We start from the raw sequence: 15370 nt of genomic DNA on the forward strand, positions 1-15370 counted from the left end.
TTCAGTAAAAATGCTTTTGGTTGTTCTGTGGGGCTTTTACAAAGGGTCAGTAACTTTACCATTTTTTTTGTCTTGATATTTAGAGATTTGAGAGATATGCTGCTCTGTGGACTCAGCTGGATATGCAAGGGCTCAGCACTTTGCAGATCTGACTCATTTTGTGTGTGTGTTTTGTGCATTTGGACATAGAGAAAAGTCACAGGATTCATGTTCACATTATAAGTAACCTCACAGATAACTACAGCTAAATATTTTAAAAATTATCTTAAGATCTTTAGTTGCTTTGTGCATTTAATTCAGTTTGGACAATAAAAACCAGTCAGTTTTGCTTCTTGCCTGTGGGTAATTTCTAGCAATGCCTTTCATGCTGCAATATGTGATTGTAGGTCACGAAGGCATGTTGGGAGGAGGTGGCTTAGCATGTGGCTGGACTTCGGGGCAGGGAGGGTTCCTTCTATTTATGTACTTTTTAATGTAAACTTTTCTTTTACCTATCTTGTTTTTATAAAATATAATTAAGTGCATAACCCTGACTGTATTCCTTTGCCCTTTAAATCATATTCTTATTTTGATGTCCAGTAATTTACAAACATAATGATGTTCTTGTCTGAGTCAAAATGACTAACGATCTGCAAATACTTTGCATGCTAATACAGTGTGTTCTCATCTCGGCGTGCATTAATCTTCCTTCTCACAGCTTGCACAGCCATTGGCAGTCCACTGGGATGAAGAGTCTTATTTCTGGGAATGGAAACAGTTGGTAACTGCGGAAGGGTTTGTATCGCGGAAGCAAGACTTAGGGAGAATATTCATTCTTCTGTGTTTTCTGTGAACTTTTTGGCATCCTCAGCCATTTCTAAAGCTCATTCTGTTTTCCAAAATGCCAGAGCTGCTGTTTGCTTACAGAGGATAACTTTACTGATACTTGATGTATTTCCAGCTTTGTTCTGTGTCACAGGCAATTGTTGTTGAGAACTGTGAGTTCGTAAAATGTGCTGATGCTGGCCGCTGGAGATGGCGTTTTGTGCTTGTCAAGAAAGTACGTGCAGTAGCTGTCCAGACATCCCACTGACTCTCCCTTGCCTTACCCTTGCCACAGAAGTGAACTGCAATCTCATGGCTCTTCTGTCCCAGTGTTTCATCTGTGGCTGCCAACAGTGTAAAATACCTTTCTGTCGCTCTAGCCGCAGAACGGAGTGATCAGCTGAGCTACATGAGAGCGTCCCAAACGTTTCTGAGCGTGAGTTCTTCATGGGCCGGGGGCTACTGGCAACTACACGCAGGCAACCAGGTAATGTCACACAATGGTATTTCAGGTTCATTTGTCTACTCAGAATCTGAAATGACAGCTCTTGATGAAAATGTTCAGGAAAAATGTGTGGGGAGACATGGAATGATGATCTACAGGGATATTTCTATGGAATTAGCATTTGAGGCCCTATCCATGCCATCATTAAGAAGAGAAAGCACCACGCACGAGATATTTGAATATTACCTTTATTGTGAACACATATTTAATTGTGGCCTTTTAGAAAATAAGCAAAATTAGACTGCAAATAAAATTACACATCTAATAATTTCTGTTCGTTTTCTAAGAGGCCGTGTAAGATCACAGGACAGCTGCTCCTATAGGCTCTAAGATCAGAAGAATCAACTGCTTATTGCAAGCTATACAATGATTTGCTACACCCCTGCTAATCCAGTGTAGCTCCTCTGAAATCGGATGAGTGGTTTTGGATTTACAGCAGTGCAAATGGGAGGACAATACGCTCCTTAATATCTCATATTTGGAATAAGTGAAATTGAGTGGATGCTATTTCACTGAATGGCTTCTACTGAAGTGGTATCGCAGACCATTAGGTTTAGCATTAATCAACGGTAAATTTTCTCCAGCTATTGTTTCTTTTTTCTACCCTTTTCTTGATTATACCCCTTTGAATGTGGCTGCAATAGATCAGGTGAGCTGCCAGATAAAGTGGGAAACCCTTTTGACAGACAGACTGGACGTGACGGGGGCTCCTAATTTTCCTACGTCTACTTTTGTTTTTTAAGCACACTGCAGAGGTGCCTCAGCTCCCAGACAACAGCAGGCTCTTTAACGCACAGCCACGCTCCGCTGCCTTCCGAGGACGGACACTGGTCTGCCCTAACCTGTGCCGTAACTCCGTAGCAGCCAACAGTTTCCCTGCGGTGGCAGCTGGACAGGGCTGGCCTAAGCGACTGTGTTCTGCAGTCGAGCGACACCAGAAAGCACAAATGACCACAGCTATCATAAGGTGTTTTATACTTTGCAAGGATGTGAGGAGCGCTCGTGTTAGGCCAGAATCACAGTCAGAGGAACTTCAGCACCTGCTCTCGTTGGTGCCTTGGACTCGAGTGCCACAGGCATGAGAATTCCCATGCGGTGTCACTTTGCCAGCGCTGCAGGTGTCGTAGCAGAGGCAAACACACTTTTACAAAAGGAAGAGAGGAAGGGAAGGGGACAGGGCAGCAGCTGCTGAGAAATTCTGGCCCTCACGGTGAGAGTAACCATTGCTGCTTTTGTAAAAGGGCACACAATTAGCAGATGCACTCAGCAAAGCTCGTCAGAGCTTTCAGACCGCTCAGGGTGTGTAAGCTGGAGAAGTATACAACGGTCACATAGTGCTCAGTGGAAAATGAGGTCGCTGGAAGGTCTCCCAGGGCCACGGCTCTGCTAGCACAGTAACCTCCTGACAAGTCTCATATGCACCCACAGGGCAGCAGCTCTCCTGTGCATGGACCATTTCCAGCAGCACTGAGTGCTCATTGATTCCTACAGAGCCTTCACAAGCTTCTCTTTTCCTTGGTGAAACTGAAGCAGCATGTCAGGAGACGGGTCCTTCGGCAGGGAGCAACTCTGGTGCCAGGCTGTGGCCAGGAAACGTGCACTTTTCATGGGACTGTTTTAAATCCAGGTGCCCGGGAGGTAAAACGAGCCCAGCTGCACTGCAGCATCTCTCATTCACTAGGTGCAGCTGCCTGGTACATCACAAATCAGGTTGATGAGCTATTTCTGGCACATGGAGTCAGAGGGAGAGAGAAGCTGCATCACAGATGAGTAAGAAACAGTTGGCTTATCTGCGGAGGAGAGCGAGCTAGGCACTGTGTGCCGGGCTTGGGACAACCGCTAGCCTTTGGATTTGAGGTAATGCTTCTTGACCATTCAGTACCTTGTCTGTGATGTTTTTGAGAGCAGGAAAGACAAGTGGCATGGAAAAATCAGCCAAACTCTATCTTCAGAACAGTGCATTGGCTCCGTAGCAGCAGCACTGAACACCTCCGAAAAGTCGTACCCTCCTGGGAGCTGTCCCCAACTCCTTCGGGAGGCACAACCTACCCGAGTCAGCTCCCCTCTCCGAGCTGCTGCTCCAGCCGTGTTTCACAGCTGGAGGAAATGAGAAACTGAAGGGCCCGTGGGAGTTTTAGGGACGAGAACAGCTATTTTGCGTATGCTCTCTGCTATATATAGAGCCTGGCAAGTACACAGGGCTGGAACATGTTGCTTTTGTTGCTAAAAACATCATTTGGAAAGCCCATTTTAGGCAACTGCTGCTGTCTATTGCCAGATACACTAACCAGGTGCTGTAGACCCGTGCTTTGTCCTGGCATGAACGTAAGAAAAGCTATTGTAACTGAAGCATGTGCTTTTAGAGCTGTTGTTACTTCCCTGGGAGCTTCAGAGCTTCTTCCTACTAAGGAGCTTTTGCCTCCTGGGGGAAGCTTGCAAATCTAATTACATGCTGGGTGTCGGAGCAGTCAGTGAAGACCTCAGGTGCCACTGGCTCGGTTTCAGATCCTGTCCCATCGTGCAGATGAACTGCAGGACTGTCAAGATTTCAGCTGAACCCTGCCTGCCCTTTGCAGACTGATCCCTGGGACAGAAGTGCACTTGGCCACAGATAATTAGTCCATATTTTAAAGCACTTCCTCTAGGTAGGTTGTGCAAGGCCAGGGTGGAGGGAACTCGGCCGTCTGGCAAATGGCAGCAACTGGAAAACGAGACACTGCAAACCAGTGTTGGAGCTGGCAGGAGGGTCGAACGGCCCATGTATATCACTGTGTTATTCGCATCTTTCTGCTGTGATTTCTAAGCTACTGCTCTCACGATAATCCCGGGTGAACAGGCAACTCACAAGCGGGGCTGCGGCGGGCTGGCCAGCTTCTTTTCCTGGAGGATGCTCCCAAAGAGCCTGGCTGCTGCCATGGCACAGCCCCAGTGGCTGGTGATCCCGAACCCGCCGTGGCCATAGTTGTGTATCACCTGGGGAGAAGAGAAGGGATCAGTGCCGGGAAAACCACGCTGGAACCCTCTGGGGCTAAGGGCAGTAAGGAGCCACGATAGTGGCTGGGAATGTCTTTAGTGTCTTTAGATCGACCCTTCGATCAGGGAGCTCCCGGTGCACAGCTCAGCGACCCACTGCTCTTTCCCTCCATCTAGAAGCCGCTGGAGAGGCAAGAGAAACTCTGCGTGGTTCAGCAGGGCCCCGGAGCATGCTCTGCACCCGCTGCTCCAGCCACCCCGAAACGCAGCAGCGTGGTCCTCAGAGCACGTTACATCCTACCTAGTGTTTGTTCCTGCCAAGGTACATTACTTTGCTTCAGCGGGAGCCCTGACTCATCGCTGGGATCAATAGCCACACCTCTCCCGTGCCAAGGCAGCACAGATGTGATGTGCTGATAAAGGAACAGAGCGATCCATAAATGAATTCAAATACAGCATTGCTTTGAACCGTGCTCTGGGCTTTGCCTAAATACAGCGTTAGCTGGATGTCGGTGTTGCCCTGCCGAGGTCGCAGTGACTGACGCACAATTAGCGCGGTGGTTAACGGCACTCGGTATCCGGGGGCTGTGCACGGTACCTCTGCCTGGAAATGCCCATGGCGGAGGGTCTCCCGCTCCAGGCGAACCCAGGGGCGTGCTGGTCTCAAGCCGCTCCACTCCTCTACGATCTTTGCTTTCTGAAAGCAAAACCACATCAGCGCCTGCCCAGCATTTCTCCGAATTACAGCAGCCAAATGTCACCCCACCAACCGCACAGCGATCTGTGGGAGAAGGGCTCTTGCAATGAGCGGGGACAGAGGGTCCCTCATCCCTGCTGCTGCACCGGCTCCTGGGATGCTGCATGGGGTGACTGAGCAGAACACTTTGCGATCGCAGCCCGCACATCGCCAGCCTGCAGCAGAGCCGGCGAGGCAAACCGCTCTGCCAAAGCCCCGCGCTGCCTTTCCTGCTAATCCAGGGTGCAACGGCAGCGTCAGGAGTCGATACAAACCAGCCTCACCACACGCCAGCCTTTCTCTAATGCAGCAGCACCAAAAGGTGGGGGGGGACGCACCACGGCCAAAGGGCTGGGACCTCCCAAAGCTTTTGTTCTTATTTTTTACCAGCTATATCAGTAATTCCTTTTTCCTACAAACCTTGTCTCAAAAGTAATGCCAGATCCTGACCCTGCCTGTACAGAGCCCGAGATGTGCGTGATGAACTCAGCCAGGCACGCACAAACACCGAGCCGTGCCACCCCGCCGTGTTTTACCCTCTTGCTGAGAGCTAGGTGCTGCTGTGGGGTGCACGCAAAAAGCCCGGGGTTCCTCTGTGCGCACACTTCACCCATCACTGGCGTGTTTCTCAGCGCAGCAGCTGACACTGCATAAGCAATGGTCGCTTTACAGCTCTCCTGGCCTGCTGAAGGCAGACACCGCGTGTTACTCGTATAAAAATTCAGATTTTTTGTCCTCAGCATCCTTCCCCGGCGGCCTGAGCTGCGCCCGGGCTCCCCATGCCCCCTCCCTCCCCACCTCCCGGCGGTGGGCGTTGCGTTGGGGTCACCCACCTGGAGAGCAGGGAGCAGCCGGCAGCAGTTCTCCCAGATGGTTTTGTGGTCCTGGGCGCTGTTTTCTTCGTTCCAGTTGCCATGCTGATAGATCCCTCCCAAGACCGTGAACTCACTCCTGCACCAAAAGCCGAAGGAGATAAATGGTGGTGAGTGTCCCCAGCCGTCCCTTGCGGGGCCATCACACGGAGGGACGCTGCGCCTGTGTGATTTATGGGTCCTGCTACGCCCTGAGCCTGCAACATATTCCTGCCGGAGAAACTCTCACGCCAAGCAGGCAAGAGAGCGGTGCCTGCGTGCCTGCTCATGAGCAAGTCATTCATTAAATACTATCAGCGCCCCAAAAGCCCTTGCCTGGGCAAACCAAACAGCTGATTTCATCTTCTGTCAAACAGGTCTGCTCCCGCCTGGCTGGGGAAGAGAGTCGGAAGGAATGGGATGCCTGCAGTGGGGAACACAAAGAACAGATTTCTGTTGCTGCCACCCCAAAACTCCTGCGGATTAACAGAGGACAAAAAGCAGGTTAAGGCTGGGGGGAGCTGGGGGTGTCTGTGCCTGATGGACCCTTCTAAAACCTTGCTTGAGCCCTGGGAAGCACAAAGACAAAAGGGCTGAATGCTGGGGCGTGCAGGAGGGGAGCCCCGGGGCTGAGCTCTCCAGCGTGGAAGAGGTGTCCCCCATGCCTGGGTGCTGGACCCCGCTGCTTCCCTTGAGAGCCAGCCTGGTGCCCAGCTATGACAGCTCAGGCTAAAATAAATACAGGGAGAGGAATTCATATGTAGCTGGGACTGTGATCAGAAATTGCTGGGAATACTTTGCTTGGGGGCTGTGAGCATTCAAAGTTCCTATTTACGTAATGGCTTATTGCCGAATCCTGAAATACCAGCACAATAGGAAGTGCCAGAAATGCAGCATCCAAGCTACAGCTTAAAAACCCCTCTCCATTGCCAAAGCGGGGTAGATGGCTGCTCTCAGGAGGAAACAGAGGCGGGATGAACAGCAGACGTGTTTATTTATCCTGCAATTTAGCTCCCTGAGTACATGCATACGCTGCTGCCTCAAATAGATCCCAGCTCCCCTAAGAAAGCTGCTGGTGGGAAGCAGGTGGAAAGCGCAAGATAAGTGCTGGAAGCTGGGCTCTGCCCGGGCACAGCCACTGCCGCTCACTGAGCGCGGGAGATGGTGCTGTCGGGGCCAGGATCTCGTTTCAGCCCTCCTCAGCCCCATGCGGACACTGAAATAAGGCTTTCCCTTGGGATTCCTCCTTGGTTCCTGCAAGGAGGCGGCAGGGAGCCCTGCGTGGGTGCTAAACCGAACGGGATGCCCTCAGATATCTCACCAACAGCTGCCGGCACAGCTCAGGGTAACAGTGCGGGGAAGGCTGAGCTTTTTAGGGTAGGTTTTTATTAAAGTAAAAAGAATTCCTGCCACTGGTTTTAATGGGAGCACGGATCAGAAGAGCCTTTCCCCCTGACGAGCTGCTGTACGGCAGTTTTGTCAACGCCATTGACAAAAGAACTGGGTCTAAAGGTGAAAACAAAAGATCTCTCCCAAAATGCTTGCCCCACTGTCAGTGTTTGGCTCTTTCGAGGGCCTGGCCAGGACTGGTGTTTTGCTTTGGCAGGATTTGCCCCTTGGAAAAGGACAGGTCCAGGGACATTGAAGCCCTGTGGTGCTGCCTGATCCAAGAGCCCAGGAACCCAGGACCAGCCCGGACCCCCCTCGCGTCCGAGTGCCGAGCCGGGCTCTGCGCAGGAGCTTGCGCTCTCTGTGCCGACCACGGGAGCTCCCTCGCTTTGCCTGCCCACGTCCCTCTGCTTTCCTTCCACACCGCAGATAAAAGCATCATCAGGCCGGGTATGACCCCAGGCCTGGGCTGCTGCGACAGGGGTGCTGCAGGGCAGACGCCAGCAGGGAGCCGCGTCCCAGCCGGGGCTTCAGGAGCCCTGGTAGCGTCGCCAACCCTGCCTCGCTGTCACCTACCCCGGTATGACGTACGGCGAGTTGTAGATACCAGATTCGATGTTGTGGGTGATGATGAAATGCTTCACCCACGGGGCCAAGACCTGGGAGACAAAGGGGAGAGGGTCAGGGAGAGCTGGAGAGCGGGGTCCCCGGCTCGGGGAGGCAGCGGGAGGGACGGGGGCAGCTCAGTGAATGCAGATGCTGGGGTCCGCACGTGGTGCCCTCTCTTCTGCTTGGGCTCTATGTAAACCACGGCGCTGGCTTCCCTGCGCTGCCGCCTTGGGGAGATGGGGAGATGGGAGGGCAGGTAGGCAAGCGGAGGAGCTTCCTACCTGGCGTGAGTCTGTGTTTCCCCAAATAATCATCCTCTTCTCCCAAGGATTTTATGTCTTTTTATTACTAGCTTTATGCCTCTGGCCTCCCGCCACCTTCACCCGACCAAGAAACGGGCTGGAGACTCGGGGCATCCCCACGGCTGAACCAGGAACGGGATCCAGGCTTTCTGCTCTGGCCTCCCCCCCCGAGGGTTTTACATGACCATAGTTTGCTGGGAATCAGGACCTGATCCCAGCGTGGGTCCAGCCCACAAGCCCGCGATTTGCCCCAGTGGGCGTATCTCATAAGGTGGCTAACGAATGGCTCCTCCAGAAAAAAGAGGGGGGACACAAGCCCTGCACCCACCTCACCTTTATGACCTGTCCGCGGCCGGGCTGTAGCTCCGGGTCGGGCTGCAGCTCCCCTGCGCGCACCCCAGTGCAGTTTATTACAACATCCACGCCCTGGGCAAACATCTAATGAGAGACAGACGCGGCGCGGTGAGCAGTGCACACAGAGTGATGCTTCCGAGGGCGCTACCCACGGGGGGCACGAGAGTCGTGCATCAAAGCCAAGGCATGTACTCGGTCCAACAGTCTGGTAATGAATAAACCATAAGGGCCGGATCCAGGGCATAGCTTCCCCGGCACGGCTCCCGCAGAGACCCCATGTGTGCAGGCAAGGAGAGTGTTTGCGGTTTAAGGGAAAGCTGTACTGCCCGTGCTTGGCTGCATCTTCACTCAGTGCCAGCCAAATGCGCTACCCCGTCCCCTCTCAGCCATCTCTTGATGCCCAACAGCCTTTATCTTTCCTGGTGGAATTTTTTTCCTAGATCTTGGCGTAGTCTTGCTGCTGTCCCCTGGCCCATCACTCATGCCAAGGGACATCCCAGAGCAGCACATGCCTGCTGGATGCTGCTTCTCCACGCTGGGACGGGGCTGTGCCCGCTGCCCCGCTCTGCCCCAGCTCGACATCGCCACTCACCTCCTGGAAAGATTCAACTTTCTTATGGAAAAACTTCACTCCTCTCTGCATTAACCTGGGAAGAACAAGTTCATTTGTTACCAGCAAATTAAAAGCAAATGTACCGTTCAAATTAGCGCCTGTAATGAATACCCAGAGTAGGTACGGCTTGTTGCTCCTTGTAATAAACATCCACGGTCTTCTCATGGTTCCTAATAGTCTCCAGTCATTAGCTCATTTCCCTAACGACCCAGAGCTACCGAGGGTGATTAGTCCTGCTAAGCCCTGCACCAGAGCCCAGGCTTTCTGCCGTGGATAGGGCACCCGCTCCACGTTAGAAATGGCAAGAACAACACCAAGCCCCAAATGCTCCCATAGCTAAAAGTCGCAAAGTGCTCAGATGCAGCTCTAAGTACCCCATTACTTGAATTTTTATCATGCAAAAATAGGCTCGTGCAGTAACTGTTAAAGTGGGGAGTCTGTTACCCCACTGGGGCAATGAGCTGGAATTCCAGACCCTCCTCCCCACTTCCCAGGGATGCATCCCTGCCTCCCCTCTCCTTCGGCTCATCCCACCGTGCCCTCGCCCCTGCACTGCTGCTGGGGGTGAGGGCTGCTGAGAGCCGCGGAGGATGCTCAGGTCCCCTGTGGGTGCTGTCACCTGGAAGCCACCAGCACCAGCATTTTCAAGCTGAGCAGGTCAGAGGTGCAGCAGGACATGGGGTGGCCGCCTAAAACCACTGCTGCCTAAACTCAGCCACCAGCTTGGCATGAGAGAAGGATCCGGGGCAACACCTGATGTGCAGGATGAAAATCCACACCTGCCTCCCACGTCCTGCCGGCCAGAGAAACCGGGGGGAGCGGCAGCTCTCCCGCACCGGCACAGCCCCAGCCCCAGCCCCAGCCCCAGCGCCGCCGCGGCTCCGCACTCACCTGTTGGTGAGCCACGGCAGATACCTCCTGCACTCCAGCATCAGCGCCGTGTTGAACCAGCCGTAGCTGAAACCAGACGAGGAGAGGAAGCCATAAGGACCCGCAGCAGCTTTACATTAGCAGCCGCCTCCCGCCCCGGCGCTCCCGCCAGCCGCTGCAGCTCCGGGACCCCTATTCCCCCTCGCACAACAAGTGCATGATTTTTTCCCTTCTGTTTACAGCCTAGAACACCTTCTGCTGATTTTATTCCCCCAGTTTGACAATATCTGGTGAAGTAAGAGAGGGGCTGGAATGGTTTATATGCTGGGCTCCGGCTTTTTTGCTTTGTTTGAGATGTTTCCTACTTATTTTAAGGGAAGCGGCTGTAACGAAGCAAGGCCACTTATGCGCCCGCAGTTTCTCATCCTCGCTGCCCCTCGACAGGGAGGCGTCTGGGACCACCCAGCCATACCTGACCCGCCTGGGGGAAAGCACATCAGTGACCCTCCAGAAAATGGACTGAAAAATACCTGTAACCAGGAAAGAGTTCAAGCTCTTTGGGTGTCAAGTTCCTGAATCCCAGGACAATGTTCTTCCAAGACGGGTCCTGCAGTAGTGAAAAAGGCCCAAGCTCGTTAATGAAGCGCATCGCCGTGCCATCGTGGGACAGAAGCCGGGGGGGACACAGCCCACCCCAAAGGAGCGCGGGCAGGCGTGCAGCTGCGGCACAGCACGGCCGGCGAAGCTCTGCCGGCTCCCACCCTTGGAGGGCTCAGCCCTCACTTCATACCAGTATTGCATCGCGGGACCCAGAAAACACCGAGTCCCGGGGAAACTGTCACAAGACAAACTTGGAAGGATTGGGAAGCATTCAGAGCATCGTCTGGGAAGAAGTACAACGCTGCCCACCCCCGGGCAGCCTCCGAGCTGGAGCCCTTCCCAGCCCTGGCTGTGACTTGCTCCTTACCGGCACTGGCTGCGTAAACAGGTTGTAGCCAGAAATTAGGAAAAGTCCCATTTCCTTCGCGGCCGGTGAGCCCAGGTGCCCGAGGAGGTAATCGAACGTCTCTTTATTCCAGAGCCTGCGATGAAAACAGGAGAGCGGTGGCTCTGCCAGCCCCATGGAGCTGTGCCTGGGCAGCTCAGCCCCTCGTGCGCCTGCCGGGGGGGACACGGCACCAGCCGCCTCCTCCTCCTCCTCCTCACTTACGTCTCCTGCAGGTTGCCGTGGTCGCTCAGGTAGGGCTGCCACAAGCTGGCCGCCCCATCGCTGGTGGTGTGGGGCGTGCAGCGATCCGCGTGGACCTCCACCTCCAGGGAGGGCACCAGGCCGTGGTACTGCTCCTGGATGCACAGGGCGGTGGAGAGGCCGATCACCCCGGCCCCGATGACGGCCACGCGCATGGCTCCGGCTCTCTGCAGGAGGAGAAAGGCCTGAAGGGCAGCGTCGGGGCTGGGGAGCTGCTTGGACAGGCTGGGGCTTCCCGGGAGGGAGGGTATCAGGTCCTGCAGGACCCAACCTGGCCTCGGCTCTGCTGCTGGGCTGCAGGGAAGGGGCTGAGCTGCCCTCGGTGCATTCGTGTGCATTCCTTGTAAAGCCTCCCAAGTCCTCTTCAACACCTGCCTGCGCTGACCAGGCACTGAAATCACAGATGAGGGAGGTGTAGTTTGCTACGCTGCCAGGGGAACGTTTCTCCATTGCTTGGCACGGCATGCCTGGCTCTACCCTTGGGTGCACTGTAGCCACTGGTGACCAGTAAAGCTGCGGCTCAGCTGCCCACGGCCGCGCTCCTCTGCCTGGCAGAAAGAGCCGCGGTTGCTTCGTGTCCTGCGGCAGAGCGGCACAGCCATCGGCATCCTCCTCTCCCTCCCATCAGCCAGCACGCCGAGGGCGAGCGGCTGGGAGAGGTGGGAGCACCCACCCACTCGCACCGTCTCCCACGGGACAGCGTGACCCCTCCGTGCCCAGCGACCCAGCCCCGCTCCAGGGCGCCTGGCTCTACCCTTGGGGCACAGATGAAGGAAATGGGAAACAGCGGGTGTTTTCCAGGGAGCAATGCCAGTGCCATAAATGCAAGGACGGCTCCTCCCGCTGCTGTTGCCCTCGGGGCTGCCTGCACGTGGGGGCGGCTGTGCCACCGCCCCAAACCCTTCCCGGCACCGGCTGGCTGCAAAGAGGGTCTGCAGCCCCTCTCGGTCCCCTGGCTCTTCCCTCTCGCCGGAGCTTTCCTGCCTTGCAGCCTGGAAAAAGCCCTGTGGTCCCCGTCTGGGCAGAGAGCGGCCAAGGACCGATTCGAGGAAGGGCTGGGGGTACAACGGGGCAGATCACCTCAGCCTGGGTCACATCCCTGGACGCTCCGCTGCCGGCGTGCGGGTAGGGGGAGGGACGCCAGCAGCACGCCAGGCCTGATTCTGGGCAGGATGAGTAAATTCTAGCTCATAGTTTTATTTGGACAAGGTGAAGTGCAGCATTTCTGCTGTGAAAGGCAGCCCGCAGCGGGACTGACATTTGCTGGGATGGAGGGATGAGTCATCGGGATGGCGAAGCACCGGCAGCAGTGGGAGAGCCGTGCTGCTTCCCATCTGCTGTGGTTTTATAACCCACGGCCGGCAAGAACCGGGGCCACCTCCTCTACCTGCAGCTGCAGGGACTCGCCCCGGGCTGTCCCTGCAGCACCAGCCAAGGAGGTATCCACCTCGCCGGTCAATAAATAACGGAAACACACGTTTTTCACCAGCTTACCTGCAGAGTGCGCGGTCCTCAGGGCAGCCACCGCGTTTTTCAGAGACTTCGACGGAGCCACCTTTTCGGGGCGGCTTGTTTACAGCTCAGCAAACTGCCCGCAGTGCAAGGTCTAAGTGCCAAGGGCAGCGGGATCGCAGCCCGCCCCCGGGCAACGGGGCCAAAGTCTTTGCTCCAGACCCGGGGAGGTGGAGTCCCCCGCGCCGGACCCCGCACGCCGCTGGCAGCTGGCCCCGGAGTCGCTCCTCTGAAAAGAAAACGGGGTCACCACGGTCTGTGGCAAAACGCCATCTTGACGTTTGTCACCATGGTGACTGCTGGCTGCCCCGAGGGGTCCTGGCGGAGGGGGACGTGGGGACAGGACTCCCCAGCCACTGAATGCCTGTGCGATACGGGAAAATTGGATGCTCTGGTGTTGATTTTCACCTGGTAAGAGAGAAACGGCATTGCCTCCCTCCCGACAGACCCCAGGCGCTGTGCCGCCCAGTTCCCCCTCTCAGGGGTCAGATGGCTTCGTTTCTCGTTTCTAAGCTGCCTCTCCCTTCACAAAACCCATAACTTTGGGTTCTGGGCTGAAAAGCCAGGTTTCTGTCGGTGCGGATATCATTACCAGCAGCGGAGACAGCTCTGGAAGCACGGGTAGTGCTTGGGCAGAGTTGCTACAATTAGGGATTTTACTGTGCCTAAAGCTTTTATAAAGAGAGGTAACGAGGATAAAAGATATGGGAACCCATCTCCCACACAGTCAGGTTGCAGACACGTCTCTGGAGTCCCCGGGCCCAGTTACGCAGCGTGACCCACCGCAGGGGATGGGAATTCGGTCCCACAAAAGGCAGAGGAAAGGCACGGGCAGGCGTACGCCGGCCTGAGCAGAAGGGTGCTTTACCCTGCGAGGTCAACGGGGATGGTCCGGGAGGGTTAAGTCTGCGGGCTCACAGGGCTTAAGCACCCAGTACCTTTAATGCTTTTGGGAGCGCAGCACCGCTCGCACACATTTCCAACCCCGAGCATCGTTGCGGGGGCTGCCTCTCGCTCCCGGGCAGGGGCAGCAGCACCAGCGAGCGACCGACCCCATCCAGGCTGCCTGGCCGGCTCCCGAGGGTGGCAGCTGGCGAAGCCACGGCTCGGGATCCCGCTCTGGATGCCATGAAGGAGGAGGCTCGTCCGCCTCGTGTGCTGCCTCATCATCGCATCCTCCCAGGGACGCTGCCAGGAGAAGACAGTGTCCGAGCCCCGGGCACCCAGCCCCTCGGACCCAGGGTGCTTTGGCACAGCGTGGCAGGGACGGAGCGGGACAGGCAGACACCCAACGGCCTGAATTATTAAGGGCTTTACATACAACCAGCAAAGCCTCTTATACTAATTACCCCATTACTCGTCTGCCTCTTGCTTTTGGCACCGCTGACCCCTCGCACTTTCTTCGGTGGGGTTTGAAGGATGCTCCTGGCCGCTGCGCCCCGAAGCCCTTCAGGTGCTTTAGGGGTGGAGCTCAGACCCTACCGACCCTTTTTGGGGTGACCCCCCCAACCCCGTGCCGAGGGGCTGGACCCCCGCTGGGGCGGGGTGGCCCGTGGGCGCGGCCGCCCCGCCCAGCCCAGCCCAGGCCGGCCCGGCCCGGCCCAGCGCGGGGGTCCCCGGGCGCGGCCCCGGCCAGGCGGGCGGGCTCCGGGGGACGCACCGCCCCGTCCCGCCCCGGGGCCGCCCCCGCCGCCGCAGCGCCCTCGCCCCTCCCCGCGGCGCGGCGGCCGGGCGGGCTGCGCAGCCGCCGGGGCGGTGGAGGCGGCCGGCGCCCCGCAGCCGCCGCTGTAGCCGGGCCCCGCCGCCGCCGCCGCCGCCGCCGCCATGGCGCTGGTCACGCTGCAGCGCTCGCCGACCCCCAGCGCCGCCTCCTCGGCCAGCACCAGCGAGGTGAGACGGGCCGGGCCGGGCCGGGCCGGGCCGCGGGGGGCAGAGGGGCAGAGCAGGCCCCGGCGGCGGGGGAACGGGGAGCGGGGCGGGGCGGGACGCGGCCCCTCAGCGCCTCGGCTGGGCCCCCGCGGCCCGCAAAGCTTCACGGCCCGCGCAGCGCCAGGCCCCTCCCGGCCCCTCACAGGCCCTGGCCCCCCGCAGCCCCTCCTGGCCCCAGCCCCTTCCCCTCGCAGCCCCCCGGTGCTGCCCAGCCCCTCTCTGCCTCAGCCCCCAGCCCTTTGATGCTGCCGGGCTGAATCAGGCCCGGGACCCCCCAGCCCTCTCCCCGCTCTGCCCCGCCGCACGCCGGCCGTCCCCTCCTTGCTTTTCCCCCACCTCAGCCCTCGCCCGGCAGCAGCTTGGGCTGGCTAAAGCCCGGGGCGTCCTGCTCCGCTGCTCCCTGCCAGGTGAGGCCCCGTGCTGGGCCTGTCTCTGGGGAGCAGCTGTGCTTGCTGGCCCCTGGGCCCCACACGTTCTCCCTCCCTGACGCCCCACGGCCGCCGCCACCTCCTGCCCCAGGGATGCTCTGCTGTCCCCGCTGCTTGCCCCTCTGTCCCTCTGCAGCCCGTGCTGCAATGGCACTGCCTTTCCCCCCAGGAGCTTCTGTCCCAAGGCAGCGGCGGGCAGTTCCCTGCCACCGGAGCAGCTCCCGTCCCGCTCCACCTGTGTGGCGT

The 15370-nt window shown here is 57.2% G+C and overlaps 1 protein-coding gene across 1 annotated transcript; it reads right to left on the reverse strand.

Annotated features, from left to right (window-relative positions):
* Nucleotides 1–1481: 1481 nt before the first annotated feature.
* On the reverse strand, nucleotides 1482–13053 carry DAO (D-amino acid oxidase). The gene is made up of 11 exons (XM_075167101.1): nucleotides 12750–13053; nucleotides 11217–11422; nucleotides 10974–11088; nucleotides 10537–10613; nucleotides 10028–10093; nucleotides 9116–9170; nucleotides 8503–8607; nucleotides 7835–7917; nucleotides 5852–5969; nucleotides 4881–4979; nucleotides 1482–4282 (listed from the first exon to the last, which is right to left on the reverse strand). Exons 2-11 carry the CDS (start codon nucleotides 11408–11410, stop codon nucleotides 4151–4153), a joined length of 1044 nt encoding a protein of 347 aa, XP_075023202.1. The 5' UTR covers nucleotides 11411–11422; nucleotides 12750–13053; the 3' UTR covers nucleotides 1482–4150.
* Nucleotides 13054–15370: the final 2317 nt, after the last annotated feature.

Source organism: Calonectris borealis, chromosome 18, assembly GCF_964195595.1.
Source record: "Calonectris borealis chromosome 18, bCalBor7.hap1.2, whole genome shotgun sequence".
In the NCBI taxonomy this organism is placed as follows: domain Eukaryota; kingdom Metazoa; phylum Chordata; class Aves; order Procellariiformes; family Procellariidae; genus Calonectris; species Calonectris borealis.

Bases quoted from the DNA above. Each gene is read 5' to 3' on its own strand.
- DAO (XM_075167101.1), bottom strand. From the start codon at position 11,410: ATGCGCGTGGCCGTCATCGGGGCCGGGGTGATCGGCCTCTCCACCGCC. The intron at 9,171-10,027 runs GTGAGTGCGGAG...TGTTCTTCCCAG, and splicing joins CTGCCGTGGCTCACCAACAG to GTTAATGCAGAGAGGAGTGA. The intron at 5,970-7,834 runs GTAGGTGACAGC...CTTTTGGTGCAG, and splicing joins TCGCCGTACGTCATACCGGG to GAGTGAGTTCACGGTCTTGG.